Source organism: Sus scrofa, chromosome 3 (genome assembly GCF_054392235.1).
Source record: "Sus scrofa isolate SSC_HxYL_T2T_F1_AM1 chromosome 3, Sscrofa_HxYL_maternal_Yorkshire_Landrace_v2.0, whole genome shotgun sequence".
NCBI classification, from domain to species: Eukaryota; Metazoa; Chordata; class Mammalia; order Artiodactyla; family Suidae; genus Sus; species Sus scrofa.
In genome coordinates this window covers 47969345-47992713 of record NC_139385.1, presented here as the reverse complement: position 1 = coordinate 47992713, position 23369 = coordinate 47969345, and the positions used below count along the sequence as shown (strand labels likewise).

The 23369-nt window shown below is 64.7% G+C and overlaps 2 protein-coding genes across 36 annotated transcripts; one reads left to right on the top strand and one right to left on the bottom strand.

The window, feature by feature from the left end:
• The first annotated feature begins 31 nt into the window (after positions 1-31).
• On the top strand, positions 32-3631 carry SNRNP25 (small nuclear ribonucleoprotein U11/U12 subunit 25). 3 transcript variants are annotated; one of them, XM_085015660.1, is made up of 5 exons: positions 32-280; positions 1698-1788; positions 2002-2123; positions 2616-2690; positions 3350-3623. In XM_085015660.1, exons 2-5 carry the CDS (start codon positions 1774-1776, stop codon positions 3405-3407), a joined length of 270 nt encoding a protein of 89 aa, XP_084871786.1. In that variant the 5' UTR covers positions 32-280; positions 1698-1773; the 3' UTR covers positions 3408-3623. The 3 variants fall into 3 exon arrangements, with proteins under 3 accessions (XP_084871786.1, XP_084871785.1, NP_001422161.1); NM_001435232.2 differs by having other exon boundaries at positions 50-280; positions 2018-2123; positions 3350-3631; XM_085015659.1 differs by lacking the exon at positions 1698-1788.
• A 434-nt stretch (positions 3632-4065) lies between these two features.
• RHBDF1 (rhomboid 5 homolog 1) lies at positions 4066-23258 on the bottom strand. Of its 33 annotated transcripts, none has more exons than XM_021086954.2 (19): positions 22646-23258; positions 20028-20184; positions 10390-10747; positions 10033-10137; positions 9302-9515; positions 8684-8893; positions 8488-8610; positions 8258-8415; positions 7547-7804; positions 7349-7460; positions 7153-7227; positions 6858-7019; positions 6243-6343; positions 6020-6083; positions 5554-5648; positions 5334-5409; positions 5163-5263; positions 4898-5051; positions 4066-4688 (listed from the first exon to the last, which is right to left on the bottom strand). In XM_021086954.2, exons 3-19 carry the CDS (start codon positions 10722-10724, stop codon positions 4269-4271), a joined length of 2763 nt encoding a protein of 920 aa, XP_020942613.1. In that variant the 5' UTR covers positions 10725-10747; positions 20028-20184; positions 22646-23258; the 3' UTR covers positions 4066-4268. The 33 variants fall into 33 exon arrangements, with proteins under 33 accessions (XP_020942613.1, XP_084874368.1, XP_084874353.1 ...); XM_085018242.1 differs by having other exon boundaries at positions 8258-8411; XM_085018227.1 differs by having other exon boundaries at positions 20028-20171.
• Between the last annotated feature and the right edge of the window lie 111 nt (positions 23259-23369).

Below are 23369 nucleotides of genomic sequence, written 5' to 3'. Positions count from 1 at the left end.
TGGCGGTAGCCCCGCCCCTCGACCAAAGGCCGGGCCGTGGGTGGCTTTCCCCGCGGGAAGCCCGGGAATCCCGGGCCCGGGTCGCGAGAGGCGGTGTGGGGGCGGAACCCGCGGGCTGCGAGGCGCCCTGGAGGTGGCGGGGGCCTCGGGACGGCCAGAGCCGCAGGAGGACGAGGAGGATGAGGAAGAGGCACTGCCGCACTCCGAGGCGGTGGACGTTTTCCAAGAGGGTCTGGCCATGGTGGTGCAGGACCCGCTGCTCTGCGACCTTCCGATCCAGGTGCGCATGGGTCGGGGCCTCTTCCCCCGCTCCGGAGCCCAGCGTCAGGGAGAGGACCGATTCTGGGGTACCGATGATGGCAGCGGCCCGGAGACCTCCAGAAGCGGCCTCAGGGCGTAAACGAGGGTCTAGGCTCCGACTGGGCCTGGGAGGCGAGCGAGGCACTGGTCTCCGGCGCGGCATTTACGAAGGGTTCCCTGGTAGTCTAGCGGTTAAGAACTCCGCCATTGTCACTGCTGTGGCTCGGGTGCTGCTGGGCGTGCGTTCGACTGGCAGAGGAACTCTCGCATGCTGCGGGCATGGCCAAAAAAAAAATAAAAAAGGAGCGCCAAAAACCCGCTAGTCAGGACACATGACATTTCAGTATAGTGTTTTGGTTGGTTTAGGAGGTTTTTTGTTGTTTCGGCTTTTTGTTTTTGTCTTTTTAGGGCCGCACCTGGGGCATATGGAAATTCCCAGGCTAGGGCTGGAATCCGCTGGCCTACACCACAGCCACAGCAACTCAGGATCCAGAGCGGCATCTGCGACCTTCAACACAGCTCATGGGCAACGCAGGATCCTTGACCCACTGAGTGGGGCCAGGGATGGAAACTCCAGTACAGTGTTTTTAAAACTCAACATTGGTTTATAAAGACCTAGGGTAAACAAAATGATATCATGTCAGATAAAAAGACCAGTATTAAAGATTTCTGGAGTTCCCATCATGGCTCAGTGGTTAACGAATCCGACTAGGAACCATGAAGTTGCAGGTTCGACCCCTCCCTGGCCTTGCTCAGTGGGTGAAGGATCTGGCGTTGCTGTGAACTGTGGTGTAGGCTAGTGGCTACAGCTCCGATTAGACCCCTAGCCTTGGAACCTTCATATGCCGCCAGTGCAGCCCTAAAAAACCAAAAAAATGAAAAATAATAAAGATTTCTCCATTCTCCTCAGGCTTCAGTATGACCTGGCACACTCCTGTTTTTAAATCTTTGTATTTTGCCCATCATGAAAATGTTAAATTAGTTTGTTTTCTTGATAGTGGTATTCGTCTTCTGTTGCCCCGGTAAATGTTGCACCCCTGCCCCAGCCTTGCCTGGGGCCCCAGGGCCTGAGGGTTTTTTTGGGGGCAGGGGGAGCCCTCCCAGGCTGGGCACTCAGGCCCAGGGCTGCCCCTCCCATCCAGCTGCTGGGCCGGAGGAGCAAGGGCTGCTCCTCAAGGAGGCTGTTTCTCTGCTCTCCTCTCCCGGGTCTCCGCCTCCTTGGCAAAGGTGACCAGGACTTGAGATGGAGGTGCTGAAACACTGGGACCCCCCCTAACCCGTAGGCAAGAACGTTCCCCAAATATGGTACCGCTTTGTTTGAATGATGGGCTGGTTCTTCTTCCCTTTTGTTTGGGGCGGTGAAGCAAGCTCCCGCCCCCAGCCTGGGTCTCTTCTAGGTTACTTTGGAAGAAGTCAATTCCCAAATAGCCCTCGAATATGGCCAAGCGATGACAGTCCGAGTGTGCAAGACCGATGGAGAAGTCATGCGTAGGTGCCGCCTCCTACCATCTCAGGCTGAGGGGCGGAACTCGGGGGAGGGCCTTAGCAGGGCCGGTCAGGGGCAAAGTCGGGGCCTGGCCCGGGGCCTTGGGAGAACGCGAGGGCTCCCTGGCCAGACTTGAGCCTCAGGAGGAAACAGGGCTCAGCAGAGCTCATGGCCCTCTTGCCAGCGGGGGTGGTGGCTGCGGATCCCCACCGCAGGTCTTCCTGCTTGCAGCTGTGGTTGTCGTCCAGAACGCCACAGTCCTGGACCTGAAGAAAGCCATCCAGAGATACGTGCAGCTCAGGCAGGAGCGAGAAGGAGGCGTTCAACACATCAGCTGGTGAGTGGAGCCGCGGCTCCTCGCAGCCCTTCCTGGGAGAAAGTGTGGAGCCCACTGAGCGCCTGCGGGACATGGGCTCGTCCATCGCCCAGGCTCCGCTGCAGAGCGCAGGCCAGAGCACTGACTCCCTGCCCCAGGTTCACACGGGTCTGGAACCGGGCAGCCACGTGTCTTCACGTGGGGCTCCCTCAGGGCCCTTCCCGTGAGTGCGGAGGTGGTGTCCGTTGTCTCAGATGGTGCAGTGTCCGCCCCTTGCCTGGGTGCTGTCAGCCCTCAGTCTCCTTCGGGATCAGCCGTGTCATCTCAGCACAGCCGCTGTTTCCTTAGCGAGGGGCCTGCTCCCAGCCCCCCACGCATCCCTCAGAGCAGTGCCTCCCCGTTCCCGCCTCAGGCCTGGGGCACGCATGGTCCAGGGCAAGATCCCACAAGAGGGGCCTGGCTGCCATGGGCCCTCCTCACTCTGCTCCCAGGTCACGAGTCCCCATCTTGCAGGTCCTATGTGTGGAGGACATACCACCTGATGGCTGCGGGAGAGAAGCTCACAGAGGACCGGAAGAAGCTCCGAGAGTAAGTCTAGGCCGTATCCTGAGCTTCAGCACTGTTGCCCTCTTGTTCCCTGTGCTCTGCCCTCGGGCTCGCGTCCCCCCAGGGGCTCTTAAAGGAAGGTGGATCCTTGGAGTTCCCGTCGTGGCTCAGTGGTTAACGAATCCGACTAGGAACCGTGAGGTTGCGGGTTCGATCCCTGGCCTCGCTCAGTGGGTTAAGGACCCGGCGTTGCGCTGAGCCGTGCTGTAGGTCGCAGACGCAGCTTGGATCCCGCCTTGCTGTGGCTCTGGCGTAGGCCGGTGGCTGCAGCTCCGATTGGACCCCTAGCCTGGGAAACTCCATGTGCCGTGGGAAGCGGCCCTAGAAAAAGGCCAAAAGACAAAAAGGAAAAAAAAGGAAGGTGGACCCTAAATCAGTTCCCGGGGAGTGTGGGGGGTGGGGGGTCCTTGGTTGGACTGAGGCCCCCTGCCAGGTGGGCGGAGGCAGAGCAGCAGCGCCAGGCCCCTGCTAGTGGCAGTTCCGGGCAGCAGAGCCAGGAGACAATTCAGAGTGCGAGGCGGCAGGAGGATGGCCGCTGCCCCCTCCCCACCTCGATGACGCCACGCTCGTGCCGCCTGGTCTCTGCTGCCCTCACAAGCCCAGGGTGCGGGGTCACCACAGCGACTTTCCTTCTCTCTCAGTTACGGCATCCGGAACCGGGATGAGGTGTCTTTCATCAAAAAGCTGCGACAGAAGTGAGTCTCTAGACAGGGACGCCTCCTGTGCTGGCGGCCAGGCTCGTCCCCAGCAGGACACCATGGGCCACTCACTGTGCCCTTTTCCCAGAGGAGGGTGGAGATCGCCTTACACCAGCTGGACCTGGCTGGACGGTCAAGGTGAACCCCGATGGTGTGGCCGATCCCACGGGGCTGTGGGCTTGGCCCTGTGTACCAAATAAACCTATTTGCTTCTTCATTTGCAAAGTCGAGCCATGGTTGCGGGGCAGGGGTGGGGGGGAATGTGCAGGTGAGTCCCCACAGCCTGGATGCTGCACCAGAGCCCTTGGCCACCCTGCTCCCTAAGCCACACAAGCCTGTCTCCGTGCTCCCGACAGCAAGGAGGCTGGCTGCCTCTTCTGGGCCCAGCCATGGGCCGTCACCTCCACTGGTGCCTCGCTGTGCCCGCACCGGCTCCTGGAGAAGCTCCTGGGGGCGGGGGGTGGGGGGGTCTCGGTGCACCTGGGGAGCTGGCACCACACACGCTCGGTCCTGGTCCCCCTGGTGCCTCCCGTCCCTTCTGCAGCAAGGGGACAGAGTGTGTCCACCCGGCCGAGGACTTCACTGGGAATGGTTCTGGGGACTCGTGAGGGGGAGGCCTGGGGCCCAGCCAGAACCCAGAAAGGCAGAGGCAGCCCTGGTCACGTTAGTGGCAGCTAAAACGCTCCCGGTCCGTTTATTGGCCACGCGAGGTGGTCGTCAAGAGACTAGTTAGAGGGGAACATGGGAACCAGGGCGGGAAGTGCCCAGAAGCACCAGGGCTTCGGCAACAGGGTCTGTGTGCGGGAGACGCGCTGCACTGCAGGCGGCGGCCAAGCCCACCCGCCTGCGCAGCCCTGGCGGCTCAGTGCAGCTGCGCGTCCAGCTCGTACTTCTCACAGAACTTGTCGGTGAAGGGGATGCAGGTGAGGAACTCGCACCACTCACAGCGGACAGGGTGGACGTAGAAGAGGACCACCAGGCCAGCCAGGAGGCCCAGGAAGACCACCTGGAAGACGATGATCTGGCAGCGCTTGCGGTACAGGTCGAACTTGCCGAAGCTGATGTAGGGCAGGAAGGCGAAGGAGAGGAAGAGGCCACTGACAAAGCCCGAGATGTGGGCGAAGTTGTCGATCCAGGGCAGCAGCCCGAAGGCGAAGAGGAAGAGCACCACGGCAAGCAGCTTGAAGAAAGCGCGCCAGGGCCGGGCCAGGATCTGCCAGCTCTGGAAAAGCTCCACGAAGAGGCAGGCCAGGATGCCGAACTGCGAGCCGGCTGGGCCCACCTGGGGGCGCAGGGTGGCCGTGAGCTGCCGGGCCCGGGCAGCGCCCCTCCAGCCAGGGACCCAGAGCCTGGCCTCCCCGCCCCACCTCCCATGCCCCAGGGCACGTCGGGACAGAGGAGCCAAAGGGAGCGGCTCCTCGGCTGAGCGCCGGAGGGACCTGAGCTCTGGAGCAGGTGCACGGGAGGCACCCCACCCCTGGGAGGCCTTACCTCTGCCCGGTATGGCAGGAAAATGGCACTGGCCAGATTACCAGTGACGCCACTCAGCAGGTAGATGATGGCTATGCGGTGCCAGCCTGCCAGCTTCTCCAGGTCCCGCAGGACAGTCATCTGGAAGCAGACAGACACCAGGCAGTGCAGGATCCTGTTGGGGGGGGGGGGCGGTGCTCAGCGAGGAAGGCTGACTTGCTACTCCTGGGCTCCCGGGAACCACCCCCGCCACCCAGGCCTGTCCAGCCCACAGGGTGTCACTTGCCCAGCGTGCAAGAAGAGGGACAGCCAGAGGCGGTAGAACTGGTCGGGCACCTCGGGGTTGAGGAAGGGCAGGAGCCCACACACGTCGTCCATGCAGTGCACCTGTGCAGAGGGGCCCATCAGCGCCCGCCGTGGCTGGCGGAAAGCAGAGGGCCCTCACCCCAAGGCCTACCTGCGAGCAGAGCGTGGCCTCCTCGTGGAAGTAGCCCCTCATGAAGTCACAGTACTCCCGGGACGTGATCTCACACCTGGAAAGGCAGCGGGGGAGGGGGGGAGCGTCCAGGCCATCTCTGTGGGCCCTTCCCTCACCCCACGCCCCTTGGGATCCTGGGACTTGATGGGGAGGAGGGCGTGGCCCGGGACCAGCTGCAGGTGCACAGGGCTGCCCCTACCTGCCCTTGGTGCCAATGCAGCAGGGCCGGCCCGTGATGACGCAGTCCATGTGGGGGTGGTTGGTGTGATTCCCAGCACTGCTTTTGGTGCAAATCTGGAGCAGAGATGGGGACGAGCTGGGTCAGGGTCTCCCCTGACCTTGGGCCCCACCCATGGTTGGGGCAAAGATGGACAGGGTGTGGGGTGGGACACAGACCTCCCTTGGCCTAAGGCAGGTCCCTGAGCTGGACCCTGTGTCCCGCTGGAATAAGGTCATTTGACCTCCCATGTCCCCACCTGGTTCTGCTCTGACGACCTGCTCAGAGGCAGGTGTTGGTGGAGGAACAGGCTGGCTAAAGGCCAGAACATAGCGCCTGGAAACCCAGGCGGTCCCACAGTGGGGACCACTCCGGCCTCACTAATGGGTGAGGGGTGGATTCCTCTGCCCACCCTAGGGCGACTCCCAAACCCTCCACCCCAGCTCACCGGCCACTTGGTAATGTCATCTGGCCACTCGTGGGGGTCCTCAGAGGAAGGCTCATCGCATACCCTGCAGGAGCCCAGCATGAGGTCAGGCCTTGCTTTGTGCCCTTGGCCTAGCACTTCCCGCCCGACTGGACAAGGGGAGCAGCTAGACCCCCACCCCCAACCCCAACCCCCGAGGGAGACGTGGACCAAGGGAGGTAAGGGAGAGGCCAGCAGGACTGACCTGGGGTCCTGGTGGCAGACAGAGCCGAACTGCCTCTTGTGGCCGGCAAAGTCTGGGGCGCTGGGATGGAGGGGCCACTTCACCCACACTGCCAGCGTGGACTGTGGGAGGACACAGGGTCAGCCCCCGGCCAGAGCCCACCCCTCTCCCAGTACGGTCTCCGGGAGGTTCCTCCCTCTGACTCTGCAACCCCACCCCCGTGAATTTACACTCTGGAAACATGTTGGGAGATTGTCATGACGGCTCCAAGCTCGTCTTTCCTGTGAGCCTAAAACAGCCTGTATCCAAGCTCAGGGAACTGGTATGAGCTATAGCACCTCCCCATAAGATGGTAAAAAAACTGGATGAGGATGTTTCTGTTTAGGGGGAAAAATTAGGCAATACCACTAATAGAAACTTAAGACGTGTGCGGGAAGGGCACACTCAAGTTACAGCCAGTGTGGAGCCAGCAGGAGGAGGTGCAGCAAATGTGATGCTAAAAGCCTCGCAGACAAACGGATGGGACGTGCCGGGAACTAGGGCTCAACCGGCTCTATCTCAAGTCCCACGGTAACCGGTGACCGCAAACGCGAGGTGCAGACGAGGGCGCGAGCCGAGCTGCGGGCGGGCACACACCGAGCACTCCTCCTCTGAGGTCTGCACGCAGCCAGACCGGTCGTTGCGCACGCAGCAGGCCGAATGCTTCTCGCGCTCGCGCGCAGCGTGGATGAAACTATGCACCTGCGGGTCCTGGCGCATGCAGGGTGAGAACTTGGCACCCAGGTGAATGAGCGCCTCCTGCGGGGGAGCGGAGGTGCAGCTGCGGCGGGGGCCCCCTGCCAGCCCAGGGGCCCGGCCCCGCCCCCGGCCCGCCGGGCCCCGCCCTCGGCCCGCCGGGCCCCGCCCCCACCGAGCCGGACCCCACCCTCACCGAGCTGGGCCCGATCCAGAAGTTCTCCTGCTGCACGTACTTGACGTTCTCATAGACCCCGCGGTTCCGCAGCACCTGGGAGGTTGGGGCAAAAGAGCAGGCGGGGCTCAGCCCGGCCCTCTCCTCCCAGAGGGGGCGGGAGGGGGCCCAGAGCCCAGGCTGGGCAGGCCCGGGGCCCGGAGGGCGCGTGGCTCACCGAGTCCATGGTCTCGTGCTGTGAGAAGCCTACGGGCGCCACGCCGTAGATGCACACGGCTAGAATGGTGACGAGCGAGTGCACGAAGGTGAGCCAGTAGGTGAAGAAGGGCCTGCGGGGCAAATGTCAGCAGCGCTGGGTCCCCAGCCCGGGCCTGCCCAAAGCCGCACCCCCTCCCTGACCCCCTCCCCGCATCACCTGTGGTCGTCCATGTCCTCGATCTGGCGTTTGACGTAGCTGTCGATTCGCTTGCGGTAAGTGCGGTTGGTGAGCCGGCCCACCATGCCCAGACCGTAGGGCCGCTTCTCCCTGGCGAAGAACTTGCGCACGGGCATCGCAATGCGCTGGCCCCGCCGCTGCCCGGCCGCGCTCACCACCTCCTGCCGCAGCCGCACCTTGGGCTGCCCGGCCCCTGCGCCGCCCTCCTTCTGCTTGCGCCAGCCACGTTCCAGGGGCCTGGGGGAAGGGGCGCTGTGACTTCGGGCCCCAGCCCCCCACCTGCTGCGATCCATCCCCGCGGGACAAGGACGACCCCTCCTCGTTCCTGCTCCCATCTGCAGTGAAGGGACAGGCTGATGGCAGCCCCTCCTTAGCAGCAAAACAGAGGTCCCGGGCGCTCCTGGGGTGGCGGGGAGGGTCCCTGGCACATCTGCAAGTCCTAACTGGTCATGTCCTCCCGCTGGATTCTCTCCAGCCGGTGGGCTCTGGGACCAAGATCCCATTCCACAGAGGGGCAGCCGAGACTCGCATGGTGCCCAGCCCTGGGTCCCCCGAACACAGCTGCCAAGCTGGGCTCCTGGACGACCCTTTCCTGGGGGGCTCCTGGGGGCTCCTGCCTTTGGGGCCGGCTGCTCGGGACAGCCGCAGGGCCTCCGGCGCCAGTCCCTCATGGGTCCAGCAGGCACTCACAGCATCAGGTGGCTGCGCTCCAGCTCGCTGCGGTCCAGGGCCCCGCCCGTGAGGTCCGCCTGCTCCGGGGCCCTCTCCCAGTCCTTGAGCGCCGCCTCTGACGGGGACTCGAACACCTCGTCTGGGTACGTGGACAGCTCCTCGTGGAGGACACCTTCCTGAGCAAACACGCGCAGTCAGCGAGGGCCGCGTGGGCAGAGGGGTCGCCGGCAATGCCCCCAGGCTCTTACCCGGGCAAAGAAGGACGTGTCCAGCTCGTCGGGAAAGTCAGCCGTGTCCTCCTCCAGGAAGCTGGCAGGGGTGAAGCTTCGGCGCTGCACCCGGCGCAACGTGCCATCCCTAACGGAGCGGCCCTGCCAGCGAGGAGGTGAGCACCCGGCGTGGAGCCGGCTCAGCCGCCACCCCCACCCCAGCCCCTGCACCCACCTTCACCAGCGCAGCAGCCGCCCGGAAGCTCATCTTGGCCACTGACTCACGCTTGCGCCGCCGTGGGAGCCGGCTGAAACCCGAGCGGGAGCTGGAGAAGGAGCAGAGGGAGGCAGCGCCCGGAGTGACGGGAGTGTGCGGGGCACTCAGGCCGTCGGCGGCGTCATCCGCCATGCGGAAGGCCCGGCCCCGGGCCAGGGGGTCTATGATCTGGAGAAGCGGGGAGATGTAGGAGTCAGGGGCTGGGTCGTCGCCAAGGGCGGCCCTTCCCCACCCCAAACCCCGCAGTGGAGAGCACAGCTGCTGCTCCTCCCACGCCCCAGGGGGAACCACGGCGCCCAGAGGGGCCCCTCTCTCAGCCTCTATTTCCTGGATGCTGCTAGTCATCCTGGGGTGGCCCTGCACGCAGTGGCTGGCCTGGAGTTCAGTCCCGGGACCCTGGGCTCGCCCCCCAAGCCCCCTTCCCGGATGGTGTCTCAAGTGCTTCTGTGGGACCACCTGACTGCCCTCCCAGACCACGGGCTGCAAGCACCTCTTCTCTTAGGCTGGCGGAGCGAGCAGCCCCAGCCCAGGGGAGCAGAGTGAGGGCGGGTGGGAGGCAGCCGCAGGCGGGCATACCTTCTGCATGCCCAGCTGGCACGGCCCCACATACAGAGGAGGGGGCGTCTCGGTGCTGGTCAGCGACACATTGTCCTGGCTGGGCAAGTCCAGCTCCCGGATGACCTGGGGCTTCAGCTTCCCGTAGCGCTGGCTGCAGTGACGGATGCTCTTGCGCTGCCACTTCTGGGTGCTGTCACTGTCCTTGCTCACTCCGAACCAGTCAGCGGTGCCCCTGCCAGGGGAGGGACTCAGCAAAGGGAAGCCAGCTGTCCCCTCTCCCTGGCAGGGGCCTCAGAGGTGCTCCAGTTGGGCAGCACACCCACCCCCGGCCTCCAGTCTCTGCAGGGTCTGGGGTCCAGGCGGGCTGGGTCTGAGGAAGAGGACAGGCAGGTTCCAGCCCTGGCCACCCCGTCAACAACGAGCCAACACCAAACTGCCAAGAGCACCACAGGCCTTGGTGAAATAGGTGAGTACTGTGCACAGGCCCTCAGCCCATGCCTGAGAGGGGCGGCTGTGGGGTGATGCTGAGTCCACCATCAGAGCCCAGGAAACCTGGCCCGGGCAGCAGCTTGACCATGGACATCAGGGAACATCAAACCCAAGCCGGCTGCCCACAGCCCTTGGACATGCAAAGCAAAACAGGTCCAGCACGAGCCCCCAGGGAACCAACCATGCTGGCAGCTCCCGAGAGGTCACAAGCCATGCACACGCCAGCTGACGCCAACACACTCATGCCCTGCCCAAGGTACCTGAGCAGGGACCGAGAGAGAGACAGGCGCTGCGTGAGGGCCCTGCGGGCAGCAGGGGGACCCAAGAGGGGCAGAGTGTGGACACGCCCGAAGCGCACCTGCCGGCTGTTCGGGGCCAGAGCGTCAGGATGGGGGAGACAGAGAGGAGAGGGCAAGTGCTGGAGGGGAGCAGAGAACGGCGGTAGGTGACAGGCAGGAGGACAGGGCAACACGGGGAACAGGTGACACGGGCGAAAGCCGAGACAAGAGGGGCCCCTGTCCGGCCCCCAGCCCCAGCCCGAAGGTGAGACCCCGCGCCTGCCTCTGTCCTGCCCATCCCAGCCCCCAGCCCACGGAGCCGCCGGCGCAGCCAAGTACCTGCGGATGGTCTGGGTGATGGACATCTGGCGGTGCAGCCCCGGCCGCCGCAGCTCATGGTGGGGCGAGGGCACGCGGGCCGGCTCAGCGGGCATACTCACGCTGCGCAGGAAGGCCTGGCGTCGCAGGGGCTGGGCCACGGGGTCCCGGGGAGGGGCCGGGGCGGGCTGGACCCACAGCCCCTGCTGGCCAGGGCCTCCCTGCGGGAAACTGGGTTCCTCTGCTGCTGCCACCGCCGCCGCCACCGGGGACCCCACAGCTGGAATGTCCAGCTTTAGCCACGGGGGCTTCTTGCGCTGCAGGCTGCTGGTGCTGTCCCTGCGGGCCTCACTCATGGCTCCCGGCAAGCAAGGCGGGCCTAGGGGGCACGGTGTGTCACTCACTACCAGCACCAAGGGATCTCTGAAGGGTCATGGGGCCCAGACGGTGGAGGAGGGAGAGGCGGTGATACCCAATGGGGTGGGCACGGCCCCGGTGCCAAGGTCGAGTGTGTGCTCAGCATCGTCCCAAAAGACGCTGCCAGGCACACACAAGGTTCCCAGACGATACAAGTGCACGCGATGAATAGTTGGGGACCTCCTATGAGCCACTCCTAGGTGCCTGGGCCACATCGGCGGAGAAACAAGGACAGGCAAAATCCGGAGTTCCCTTCGTGGCGCAGTGGAAATGAATTCGACTAACATCCAGGAGGAGGTGGGCTTGATCCCTGGCCTTGCTCAGTGGGTCAGCAATCTTGCGTTGCCATGAGCTGTGGGGTAGGTCGCAGACGCAACTCAGATCCCCCGTTGCCGTGGCCGTGGCCTGCAGCTGTAGCTCCGATTCCACCCCTAGCCTGGGAACTTCCATATGCCGCGGGTGTGGCCCTAAAAGGGAAAAAAAACAAAGAAAAACCCCTGCAACTCCTGGAGCAAGGAGTCCGGGCCAGGAACAGGCCTCAGAGCGGACAACCTGGGCTGACACAAGGCAACATTACAGCTGCCAGAGGTGGCAACGCCTCCTTGTGAGCTGACAACTGAGCAAAGGCTCTCAAGGTGACCTGGCGACGAGGTTGGCGGGTGGGGTGGCCCTCACAGAGGGAACAGCCTTCGCAGAGGGGAAAGGGCAGGCAAGCTGAGGGGCCAGCCCCGTCTGCGCACTGGGGAAGCCTCAAGCCTCTTTGACCCCAAGCCCACCCTCTTAACCACCATGCCAGCTGCTCCAGAAACAGAAGCCCCCGAGGCCCACTAGGAGCTGTGCAGGGCCTCCCACTTGCAGAAGAGGGGCCCCCTGGCTTCTCAGGGCCTGGGGAAAAGCAGGAGGCGGAAAATGCTGCTGTGACCACCAGGGGGCACCACACGCCCAGGAGCAGGCGCAAGGCCACTCAGCGCTGGCTGGTGCCTTGCTCAGCACCACCTAAGCACCTGAGACCCCTACCCCACATCTTCTCCACACAGAGGAAGGAAACAGGACCCAGAGCGGAGAGGCTGGGGCCTGAGGTGGGCCACCCCCACCTGGCCATGGGACCGTGAAGCCAAGGCCACGGAAGCATGGCTACGGGTGCTTCTAACCTCCTTTACAAAATAGGCACTCTCAGGGTAGATCTGCTTCCCGGCACTGGAGAGGGCTCGCTGGGCATCTGGAAATAGGATACCCAAGATGGAGAAGGCCTCTGAGGACAAATAAGGGCAGCAGCAGCGAGGCGGGGCCACACTGGGAGGGTGGAGTCTCCAAAATTCCTCAGCCTCAAAGAGCTTCGGACCCTGGCAGACTCCCTGCAGTGCCTGCAACCATCCACAAGATCCCTAGAAACAGCTTCTACTTCTGAGCCTCCCTGTCAACTGCCTGGAGGAAACAGAAAAAAACACTTTATGTACTTATTTATTGGTTTTTAGGGCCGCACCCACGGCATATGGAGGTTCCCAGGCTAGGGGTCCAATCAGAGCTACAACTGCTGGCCTATGTCAGATCCGAGGGGCAACTGTGACCCACACCACGCTCATGGCAATGCCGGGTCCTTAACCCACTGAGTGAGGCCAGGGATCAAACCCGCGTCCTCATGGATGCTACCAGCTTCTTTACCGCTGTGCCACGTCAGGAACTCCCAGAGAAAACACTTTACAAACCGGGAAACCAAGGCCCAGAAGGAGAGGCACACACTCAGGGTGGCATAACCAGTGAAGGGCCAGGACCCCACTCAGCAACTCCCAGCTCCCTATGGACCCGGGAATGTCCAGGGATGTTGCTAGCCCATCTACACAGCAGGCACAGAGCATGGGCGTTGCTCCTCGGCCCTACACAAAAGCCAGACAGCCCCCTGCTGCTCCTGGCTCCAACCACCCCCTACCACAGGGGCAGGCCCAGGACACTACTCACTCCTGTCACCCCTCAGGGACACCCCTCACCACGCCTGCCAACCCCATAGCAGGCAGGGACAATGCCGGGACTACTGTGCACAACGGCTCTTGCTGCTGGGCTAACCACGAACAGGCGGGGAGGAGGAAGGCCCTCGGGGACGCCAAGCCCATCCTGCGGTCAGCCGTTTCTGGGAGCCGATTCTGCACCCAGGGCCCAGCCCCTCCCCGTACCCGCACCTGCTCAGATCTCAGGGAAAGGGCAGCATTTGCTCCCAAGTGCCTGGAACCCCTTCTGGGCCCCTGCCCTGATCCCCCAAAGTTCGGTCAGGCACACGGGGGGAGGGGGGGTCCCTGGAGGGGGCAGGGATGGGGTCCGACATGAGGATACCCTGATTGGGCACCGGGTTTCTCTGGGCTGACTCACAGAACCCAGCCAGGACTTGCCTGCGTGGCCCCTGATGTGGCCCAGCCACAGCTACGGGCCACAGGTCAGCATCCTGGGAGGGCAGCCCTCCCCCGAGACCAAGGAGACTGTGGCAAGGAGCGCGAGGGGTCTCAGCGCTGGTCAAGCCAAGTCGGATGGGGCTCACTCAGGGCTGGGACATCCATCACCCTGGGTGCGCCGGACGGGCCCGCCTGGTGCACAGGCAGGTGGTCTGACCCCTAAGCTGGTGTTGTGCCCCACGGGCTGAGGGGGAGGGGGCCCCCTTATCATTTCGGATGGGGGAGGCTCTGGTGCCCTCGGTCTGTTGTGGCCACCCGATCAGCACTTGCCTCACAGCCTCACCCGCTCCTGGTGAAGCCAAAACGAGGCCAGAGAGGGACAGGGCCAAGTGTGGGCCGGGGGTCACTGCGGGAGATCAGCAGGCTCTGTGCAGGGGGCGGGCCGCCGGGGAGCACAGCACCACACACACCTGTGACCCCCACCCACCCCCCTCGGGCTCCCCTCACACCTGGCCCCCCAGGCAGTTCAAGGACCCGCAGCCTCGGTCAGACTGCGCAGCCCTGACAGGTGCTCTGGGCCCTGGACCCCCCACCCCTAAGCAGCGCGGGAGCACACGCCCCTCCCCCGAGTGATGTCCTATCTTGTCACGTCGGGTCCATGGCACCCAGGACAGCCGCCTCCAGAGCCACTGCTCAGGGATCACCGGTCACGGCAGAGCACCAGCTAGCAGGGTCCAAGCCCTCAACATGGGGTGACTCGGAGTGGATGGGGCAGGAAGAGCACAGCAAGGAGTGGGGGGGAGGTGTAAGCACGCACTGAGTTGGGGGGGCCCGCCTCTGGGCCCCAGGGACACAGCGTCGCTGGGCTCACGAAGGCTGCCCTGGTCCCCCTCCTGTACACGGAGGCCCCGTGTCCCTCACCTGGACCCAAATTCCTCCTGGGTTGGGGCAGAGGCTGGAGGCTGCTCCTGAAGCCCTGCGACTTCCTGGCCTGACCCACCCCCATGTGGGCCCCAAGTGGGTGAGGTGGCTCCACAGTGGACCCTGAGGATATGGGGGAGGGGCAGGCCCAGACCAGACAAAGACTCTGGGCAGGAAGGAGCACGGTGCCCTCCCAGAGGAGACAGTGGCACAGTGTCTGGGCCTCCCCCAGGCGCACAGTGGGCTCTTGTTCCTAGACTGCCCCTCGGGGCAAAGCCCCACAGCGTCTTGGCTCTGCTGCCCTCGTGCAGGGAGAGCTGTGGCCCGCGGACGTGACCGCCTGGGATCTCAGCGTGTGAGTCACTCTGGCAGCACTTAGGGCTGCCCACCCGGGGCCCAGACCCAGCGGAAGACACCCGAACAGGCGTCTGGAAAGGAAGCAGCTAACCAAGCAAAAGCTGGCCGTGGGATGGAGCTCCGGGCAGCTCAGGGCCGTGGGGAAGGCTGCAGAGGAGCCCTCACAGCAGTGCCTGGCACACAGTAGGCGCCCAAGAAGCAGCAGCTGGATCAAAGAGAGGCTGGACGTGGGAGCTGCTGCCATCGTAGCTCAGCAGAAACGAACCCGACCAGCATCCACGAGGATGCAGGTTCAATCCCCGGCCTCGCTCAGTGGGTTAGGGATCCGGCATTGCCATGAGCTGTGGTGTAGGCTGCAGACACAGCTCGGATCCCGCATTGCTGTGGCTGTGGCGTAGACCGGCAGCTGTAGCGCCCATTTGACCCCTGGGAACCTCCCTATGCCCCGGGCGTGGCCCTAAAAAGACGAAAAACATGACACGCTATTGTCAGTCACTCATACTTGACCTAAAAAGAAAGAAAATGCGGAACGGGCGGCTGCGGATGCCTGCTGGCCGCGGGGAGCCCCCGAGGAAGGCTCAAGAGCACGCCACCCTGCAGACAGGCCCAGTGGGGAAGGTGTGGCCCAGAGGCAGGAGAAGGCCGGGAGGAGGCCTGGCCCACCCAGGCCTGGCCAGGGCGGCAGCCTGGAGAAGGCTGGCCCCTCGGCTACTGTACTTGCGCCGGCTCGGCGCACGTGCCGATCGGGGCAGCTGGAAGCCAAGTGCATGGCCTGGTCCCGGGACCAGACCCAGCAAGCCTGAGGCCTACACTGCCTAGGGGAGCCCCAACGGCCGGAGTCAAAGGGAGCACCTGGCTGCGCCCCAAGACACCTGCCCAGGCATGTCCCCAGCTGACCTGAGCATGGGCCCAGGAGGGCCCAGCTCCTCCGGCCTCCCCAGCTGGAGCCCGGGTTTCTGAGCCTCCGTCTTCTGTTTGACCCCTGACCTCATGCCAACCCCAGATCTCCCTCAGGAGGGGAGTCACCAGCTGTCCGGCAGCCGGTCTCCCCATGTTCCAGCTGGCTCCTCTGTGCCTCCTGAGCTCCTCCAAAAATGGCACCATGTTGGAAATGACACTGGCCAGGCCCTCAACGCCCTCCTCCGCCCTCCTGGCAACCCCTCCACTTTTCCGTGGAAGAAATGAGCTTCGGAAGGGAGCAGGGCAGAACTGGGCTCTGCCCAGTGCCCTGTGCCCGTCTCCAGGAGGACGCAGTGGATCCCTGCATCCCTCAGCTGCCCATCACCAGCTGTCACCTGAGGTGAGCGAGCAGGGAGCCACGCACAAGGCAACAGGAGGCTCCTGCTACAGAGGCCCTGAAGATGACAGCCGTGGGAGGCTGGTGAAGTCGCAGCTTCGCCCAGAGCCTCGGAAGACACACACACGGCCCAAGGGGCCAGAATTAAAGCCTGTGACCCCACTGGGCCTGGCAGGGCAGACACCTCCTGGCATCCGGGAGCCCCAAGGCTCAGAGAGGTCAGAGGACTTGACCGTGCCACAGAGTCAGCAAGGGGGAAGGGCACGGACTTGGCTCCAGCAAGCTGTGTGTGTGACCATCAGTGGTCTAGTTGGACCTCGGGAGTCAGGTGCAAGCACTCCTCAAGCTGCATCAGGGCGGGACACAGGGCAGATGAGCAGCCTGGTCCCCAATCAGAGGCCCAGGAGTGCCCCTGAGCAACCCCCCACACTTGCTCCCAGGTGCCCACAGGCTCAGCAGCCCTTCCCCGGACACGTTGGCTGCTGGAGAGGGCCTGCGGGGCCTTCGGAGGGGACACCAAGTCCCCGAAGTCTATTATCGGAGCAGGAATGGCTTCAGTCACCTGCCTCACTCTGGCTGGCGCCACTGACCTGTCACAGGCCCTGCAGACGTCCTCTGTGCCCACCTTACAGATTAGGAAACTGAGGCTCAGAGGCCAGACACCACCTGCAGTCACTAAGCCTCCAGGTGGGTTCAAAGCCTCGGGCCATGTCTGCCCAGGAGCTGGGTGGGAGAGGCCCCAGGCCCCCAGGGGAGCAACAGGCTGTGGAGGGCTAAGGACCCTCTGAGCCCCCACTGCACCCTACTCCACCCAGAGCATCTAAGTTCAGGCAGGAGGAAGGCACCCGCAAACACACCCAACCCAGACACAGGCAGAAGCTAAGGGTCCGATCCTGTCACAGACACCACGGTGGGGGACTAGGGGCCTCACATCTGGGTGGAGGGGCTCCCAGAGGTGCCCTGAGCAGCCGCTTGAGTCCACAGACCCTGAGGGTGGGCCCAGGAAGCCAGGGGAGACCTGGGTGATTCCCTCTGAACCAAGGGCTCCCCTGGAATGCCAGCTCCCTAGGGGCACAGTTCGCCTGGCCGGCCATGAACGCTGGACGGGGATGCTGGTCACGCTCCCGCTCTGGTGCCCTCTCTGTGCAGTGGGTGCAGACTGCTTGCAGGGTGTGGGAAGGGGCCTGGGGCCTGGCACCTTCAGTCCAGGGCCACTCAAGCCCTGTGCCCCACTACCAGCCTCTGCTAGTAGCTCCTGCTTGTCTAAGGAAAAGGACCGGCTTGCCCAGAATAACCCCTGCTGGTGGGGGGCTCAGTCTCAGGGTTCCTTGGGTCCCCACCAACTGCTGGGTTGCCCAGCTTCCTCCCAACCTCGGGGTGGGGGCTAAGGGGGCTGGGGCTGGCTCCCCAGAGTGGGAAGGACCCAGTACCCAGCTGAGCCAAACCTGAAAAGCCAGTTTCATCCTGGAATCTTCTCTGCCAGGAAGTCCCCAGGTGGGGGGTGGGGGGGCTTTTCCCAGCACGGGCCTGGGCCCCGCCCACCCAGACAGACACACAGACACAACCCCAAGGTGCACACAGAGAAGAAGGAACTCTGGTCAGGCTCCCCTACCCGGCATTCCCCCCAGAGACAAGCCCACCCCGCCCCCGCAGGGCGGGCAGACAGCCAGCCCCCCACCCCGCCCCCCCTCCCCGGGATGCGGGGCCTGGGCACCGGGGGTCCAGCCAGCACCCCCGCCCCCAAGAAGTGCCTGCTTCAAGGCACCCAGGAGGGGCCCCGGCCCGCTCCTCTGGGCCACGGAGCACAGGGGAGGGCAGCACCCTGCTGCTGCGGGGGCTTTCACGGGGGAGACCGAGAGCCCAAAGTGGGGTCGTGCCCCCGCCCCCGCGCCCGCTGAAACTGCTCCCGTCCCCAGGGAGGCCAGCTGGGACCGGGATGGTCTGAGAAGTCCCACCCTCTGAGCTGGAGTTTCGACTTGGAGACACCACCCACTGGTGGTGGCCGGGAAGGAAAATGCAAGGGGGGCAGGGTGCAGCTCGGAGGAGCCTGGGGACATCCCGGCCTCCGGACCCTCTCGCTCCCGGGATCCCCAGCCGGCGGCCGGGGGCTGGAGCCGAGCTGTCCGGCCGGGTCGGGCCGCGGGGACGTGCTAATCCGGCCACGGGCTATTTTTGCGGCGCGCCGGGCGAGGAATGCGGGGCTGGGCCGCCTCCTCCGGCCGCTCGGGAAACTCCAGGAGGGAAAGTCCGGCCGCCTCGGGCGGACACCCGCCCGGAGCCCGGACGCGGCCGCATTCCGGCCGCTCCCGGCGGCTCCGGCGGCGGGGGGCTGCGCACGGGCGCCTCGCGCGGCGGATGCAGCCCCGCAACCCGCCCGGCCCGCGCCCCGCTCCCCGCTCCCGCCGCGCGCTCACTCACCGCCGCCGCCGCCGCCGCCGCCGCCGCCGGCACCGGGGGCCTCGGGGGTCCTGGGGGCCTCGGGGAGGGGCTGCCGCCGCCGCCGCCGGCCGAGGGCGCCCGCGCCGAGTCCCCGCCCGGCCGTCCGGCCCGCCCGCCCGGGAATGCCATGGAGCGAGGGGCGTGCGCGCCGGGGGCGGGCCCGGCCGGAGGGGGCGGCCGCGCTGACTCAGGGCTCAGGAATGCGTGGGCCCGCCCGGCCCGAGTCGCCTCCTCCGGGAAGGCCGCTGGGCTCCGCTCTCCCGCGGCGGGCGGCGCGGCACCTGCGGCTGCGGGCCGGGGACGCAGGAGCCGGAGGCCGGCTCGCCCGCGGCCGGACTCCAGGGCCCTGCCTGGGGCTTGAGACGCGGGGCGGGGGGCGCTGGGCCGGGGCGGATGTACCGCAAGGCGGCCCGCCAGCCTCCCTCGAAGGCCGCGCTGCCCAGGCTCTCGCCCTAAGCCGCACGCACACGCTCCTGCGTTCACGCACCTTCCCGCATGCTCGACCCCCACTGACACCCACGCTCGCCCACGCAGTCTTTCACACCTGCTGAAACACACACTAACACGTTCACGCTCCCGCTCACACATGCGCACACAACCGCGGACGCACACTCACACGCATCGAAGGCAGGATCAGAGCTGTTGCCCCTCTGCCAGGCCCCTGTGGTCCCAGGCCAGGCTGGGACCCTGGCACAAGGGCTGGCAGCAGACTTTCCGCGACCTCTCCGTGCCCCTCCAGCCTCGAGGCAGCTCATCCCTGCACCCCCGAGTCACACACGAAAGGGACCACCTGCTCTCGGCCGAGGCTGCTGAAGGGAGTTTTCCGGCATTGCTCTGTCCAAACTTTAGACGTCTCAGGAGTCAGTGGGGTGCAAGCCTCAAAAAGACCGGGGAAGTGGGGAGCCGTGAGTGCCAGAGGGGTACAGACTTCCTCCGCCACCTCCCTCCTCTCTCGGAGGACACAGAACTGGGACCACAGCTGTTCTAAGGAATCGTCCACTGGCGCCCAAAGACTGAGGCACATGAGCCTCCCCTCAAGCCTAGCCTCCAAGGGCCCACGAATGTGTCTTCGGGCCCTTTGCTGGGCTGGGACCAGGTGGCACTGGTCCTCTCTGCCCAGGGTATGACCGCAGAAAATGCCCTCCCTGGTCCTTGGCTGCAGAGAAAATAAAGTTGACAACTTGGGGTGGCAGCCAGCGCATACGTCGGTCTTGAGACTGGGACAAAGGGACAGAATCCTCCGATTGTCTCCTTGTCCACACCACAGGTTGGAGCAGCACTTGCGCACACTGGGTCGTTGATGAACTCAGGTATATCAACACGATTCTTCAATAGAAGGAGACAATGAAATTGGGGCCACAGGAGGACTCCTGCACAGTGCAGGTGGGTGACCCCGGCCTTCTTGGGACACAAACAAGAGGAAGGCTGCCAGCAGCCTACACCTGCACGTGCCACCTCTCCCATGCCAGGCTCTCAGCAGGGACAGGGCAGTCCCCCACACCTGCCAGGACTAAGCACGCCCCATGTACCTGGCCAACCGGACGGGGGTCAAGGGCCCGGGCTCACCTCCAGAGCTTGCCGTGGCTGGGCATCGGGTGCTGGCAGGTCTCCCCCCCGCCCCCGCAGTGGGTGCTGCAGGGCATCACCCAGACCCTCCACGACCCAGTCACTCATCCCCAGCTGCCAGGAGCACCGGCCACAGCTGGCTCAGGGCAGAGATGGCGCCCACTCCCACCCTCCCCCTCCCACCCTCAGCCACCAGGAGTGGCCTTCAGGGAGTTGAAGAACTGCCTCGCCTCAGATCCTGCTCCCTCCCCAGAGAGGGTGGCCTGGGTGTCCAGGGTTACCTGCAAAGGTCTGTCCCAGCTCCCGAGTTCCGGGCAGATCCCGGCAGCCTCTGCTGCAAACCCGGGCCCCTCACGGGTGCTGCTCCCCAGTACACTTTGGCCGGCAAATCCAGGAATCCCCAGCTTTTCGGCCCACCAGAGCTCCTGAGCGAGGACCCTGGCATTAGAAGGTGCGTGCTCAGGCCTGGACACAGCCACATGCACACACACACACACACACATGCTCTGCTTCGCATCTGGCCCACTGCCAGATTGGAGGAGCCCCTGACGTGGGAACCCAGTTCTAGTCCCTTTATTTTTTTTTTTTTTTCCGCTTTTTTTTATGGCCGAACCCGTGGCAGGTGGAAATTCGCAGGTTAGGGGTCAAATCGGAGCTACAGCTGCCAGCCTACACCACAGCCACAGCACTGCGGGATCTGAGCCGCGTCTGCGACCTACACCACAGCTCGTGGAAACACCTGATCCCCAACCCACTGAGCAAGACCAGGGATCGAATGAACCCCCATCCTCATGGATCCTAGTTGGGTTCGTTAACCACTGAGCCACAAAGGGAACTCCCCAGTCTCTCTTTTTCATCTTCCCAGGCCCTGGAGAAATAGAAATCAGCAGCAACTGGAATTCCCTGGTGGTTCAGCAGGTTAAGGATGCGGCCTCGTCATTGCTGTGGCCCAGGTTCAATCCTTGGCCCGGGCACTTCCACAGGCCATGGGTGTGGACAAAAGAAAAAAAAAAAGAAGCTGGCAGCAATTGCCGGGTGTGTGTGCAGGCAGCTGGGGATGGGCAGGTGTCTGGACCATCCTGTGACTGTGGACTTCACTCTAGGACCTGAGGGGGTGGGAGTCCTGACCATGAAGCAGAGTCCCCACCAGCCAGCCACCCTGGACTCAGCTCAGCAGGCCAGTCTGAGCTGTGGGGGTCTGGATGGGCCCAGAACCAGCCCCTGGCTATTTGGGGAAGTGGCAAAAGTGGGCCAGACCAGCCAGGAGCCTGAAGTCACTGGCTATTTCTGAGGCAGCTGCCCCTCCCCATGTCTCAGGCCAAGGCAAGGGGTCCCTTAAGTGCCTGGGCTTGGGGCCCAGGGCCCTGGTAGCACAGCCCCAGGAGGAGAAGACGCAGCCCACACACACCCTCCCAGTGCCCACTCTGCCCAAGGAGCCCTGGAGCCCCAAGGGCCTGTCGGCTGCAGACGGCAGGAAGCGGGGAGATGCCAGAAGGCGCCCCGCTGACAAGTCACCATAGGGTGCTGCCCCTTCCACGGTCTTAGCCGGCCTACATGGAGAGAACACTCAACAGGCTGCTGGCCTCTGTGGCTGGGGGAGCCTCTGTCCTTTCTCTCGAGGCACCAGGGGCTGCTGGCACCTCCTCAGGCTGTGGCCTGGCCTGCCAGGGCCCAGAGCAGCTCAGGCCAGCACCGACACTTTTCACAGTATCGAGAGGGTCCCCGCCTTCATCTTCCATCGCCATCCTCCAACATGCCTCTCGAAGCCCAGCAGCAGGACCGAGAAGGCCCCAGGCACCTCCTCCAGCCCTGCACCACCTTCTCACCCCCAGCCAGCTCCTCAGGCCACAGTGGGAATGCTCAACCCACCACTTCCGGCCTGCGGTGGAGCCTCAAACCACAAACAGGGCGGGGGGGGGTGGGGCAGGGGGACACACACAGAGGTTGTGCAAGCCCCTGCACTCAGGGTGGAACATCTGGAGAAGTGGGTTGCTGGTTCCAGCCCTGCCTCCTCCTCCTCCTCCTGGAGGCCAGGCCTGCCCTCTGAGTCTCTTTCCTCATTTCCAGTTGGGGACAAGACTCCCCATCAGGAATGTGTGGACTCCCTGAAATTTCTGCAAGGAGCGTGCACCCATCGTGAAATCAAAATGCAAGTGAATGCAAAACAGCATCCCCCCCACCCCGCCCTGGCCGGGCCGGCCCGGCCCGGCCCCCACCAGGGGGACTAGGCCAGATTAGCCTCAGTTTCCCTCCGGGGGGCAGGCAGGAGAGGGGGAACGGGGGGAGTGAGCACAGGAAGGCAGGAAAGGGGACTCATTGTTTGGGCAGAATGGCTGCAGGGGGTAAGGAGGAAAGAAAGGGGTGGGAATGACATCCAGGCTGCCTCCCAAGGGGTATTTATGACACAGTGCCCTCCCCCGGAAGGAAGCGGCACAAAGTGCCACAAACAGCTGGGTGGCTTCCAGCAGGCGGCTGAAAGGCTGCTGCCCCTCCCGCCACAGGAAGTCCTGGTTGGGGCCCTGGGGGAAGGGGGAGTACAGCTGGGCCTGGGCCTGGGCTGGAGTGGGTCCCAGGGCCGGTCAGAGGAAGAAGAGGACGAGGGGGAGGGGAGGAGCTCTGGGGATCAGGGTTTTCCCAGCTGGATGTGCCCCAAGACGGTGCCCCAAGACCGGGGGCCACCCTCACGTGCGGGCCTCAGTCTGGTGGGGTCACAGTCACGTGGCCCATCCAGCATCTCACCTGACACCATCTTTACCCAGCAGCTCCTTATGGCCCCCAGGGGTCCCCCTCAAAGGGCCAAGGTGACACAAGTCAAAGACAGCATGGGGACATGCTCCTTAAGGGTTTTCCACTCAGGAGAGGGGTGTTCCCTGTACTGCCCCAGAGGACAGTGGCATACCTCATACTGTCTCCTGCCACTGCCCTGCAAGAGGGGTGCTCACGGGTCCCCACAGTCCTGGTGCTGGCCTCAGCCTCTTCCGGAGGCTGGCTTCACTCCAGCAGGATGCTGACTCCTCTCAGCATCCTTCGTAGGGGAGTGGTGGGGGCCCCACGGCAGAGACAGGCGTCCTGGAATCAACCAGTAAGTGATGACCAGGCCGGGGCGGAGGGGCATGCTTCCAGATGTCCACTTCCTGGACAAAGTCTCTCTAGTCCACTCCAACGTGTCCTCGCCACCCAAATGCCCCCCAGGCGCGCAGCGGTCCAGGAAGGCTGGTCCAAGGGCCAGGGCCGGGGTGCCACTTCCCCACGTGCACTCCACGCGCGCGTCTCCGAACAGTCGGGGCCGCCCCAAACCATTACCCCTCCAGCGGGGGCCCTCTAGGGCCCAATTACGGTTCACGACGGACCGGGGCTCTCAGTCTGAGGGCCAGCTGGCGCTGGAGAGCGGTCTGCGGCTGGGGGCGTCGGGGGAGCAAGTGGGGCGGGGCCGCGTCACTGGCGGGGCGCGGGGCGCGGGGCGGGGGGCTCGCCTCGACCCCAGCTGCCGGCTCCCCTCCGCACCCCGCCCCGCAAGGGCCCGCCCCCCCCGGCGGGAGGCGGGGCGCCGGGAGCCCGCTCGGCCCCGCCCCGGATCCCGCCCCTCCGCGCAGGCGCCGGCTCCACCCCCCGGCTGCCCGGCG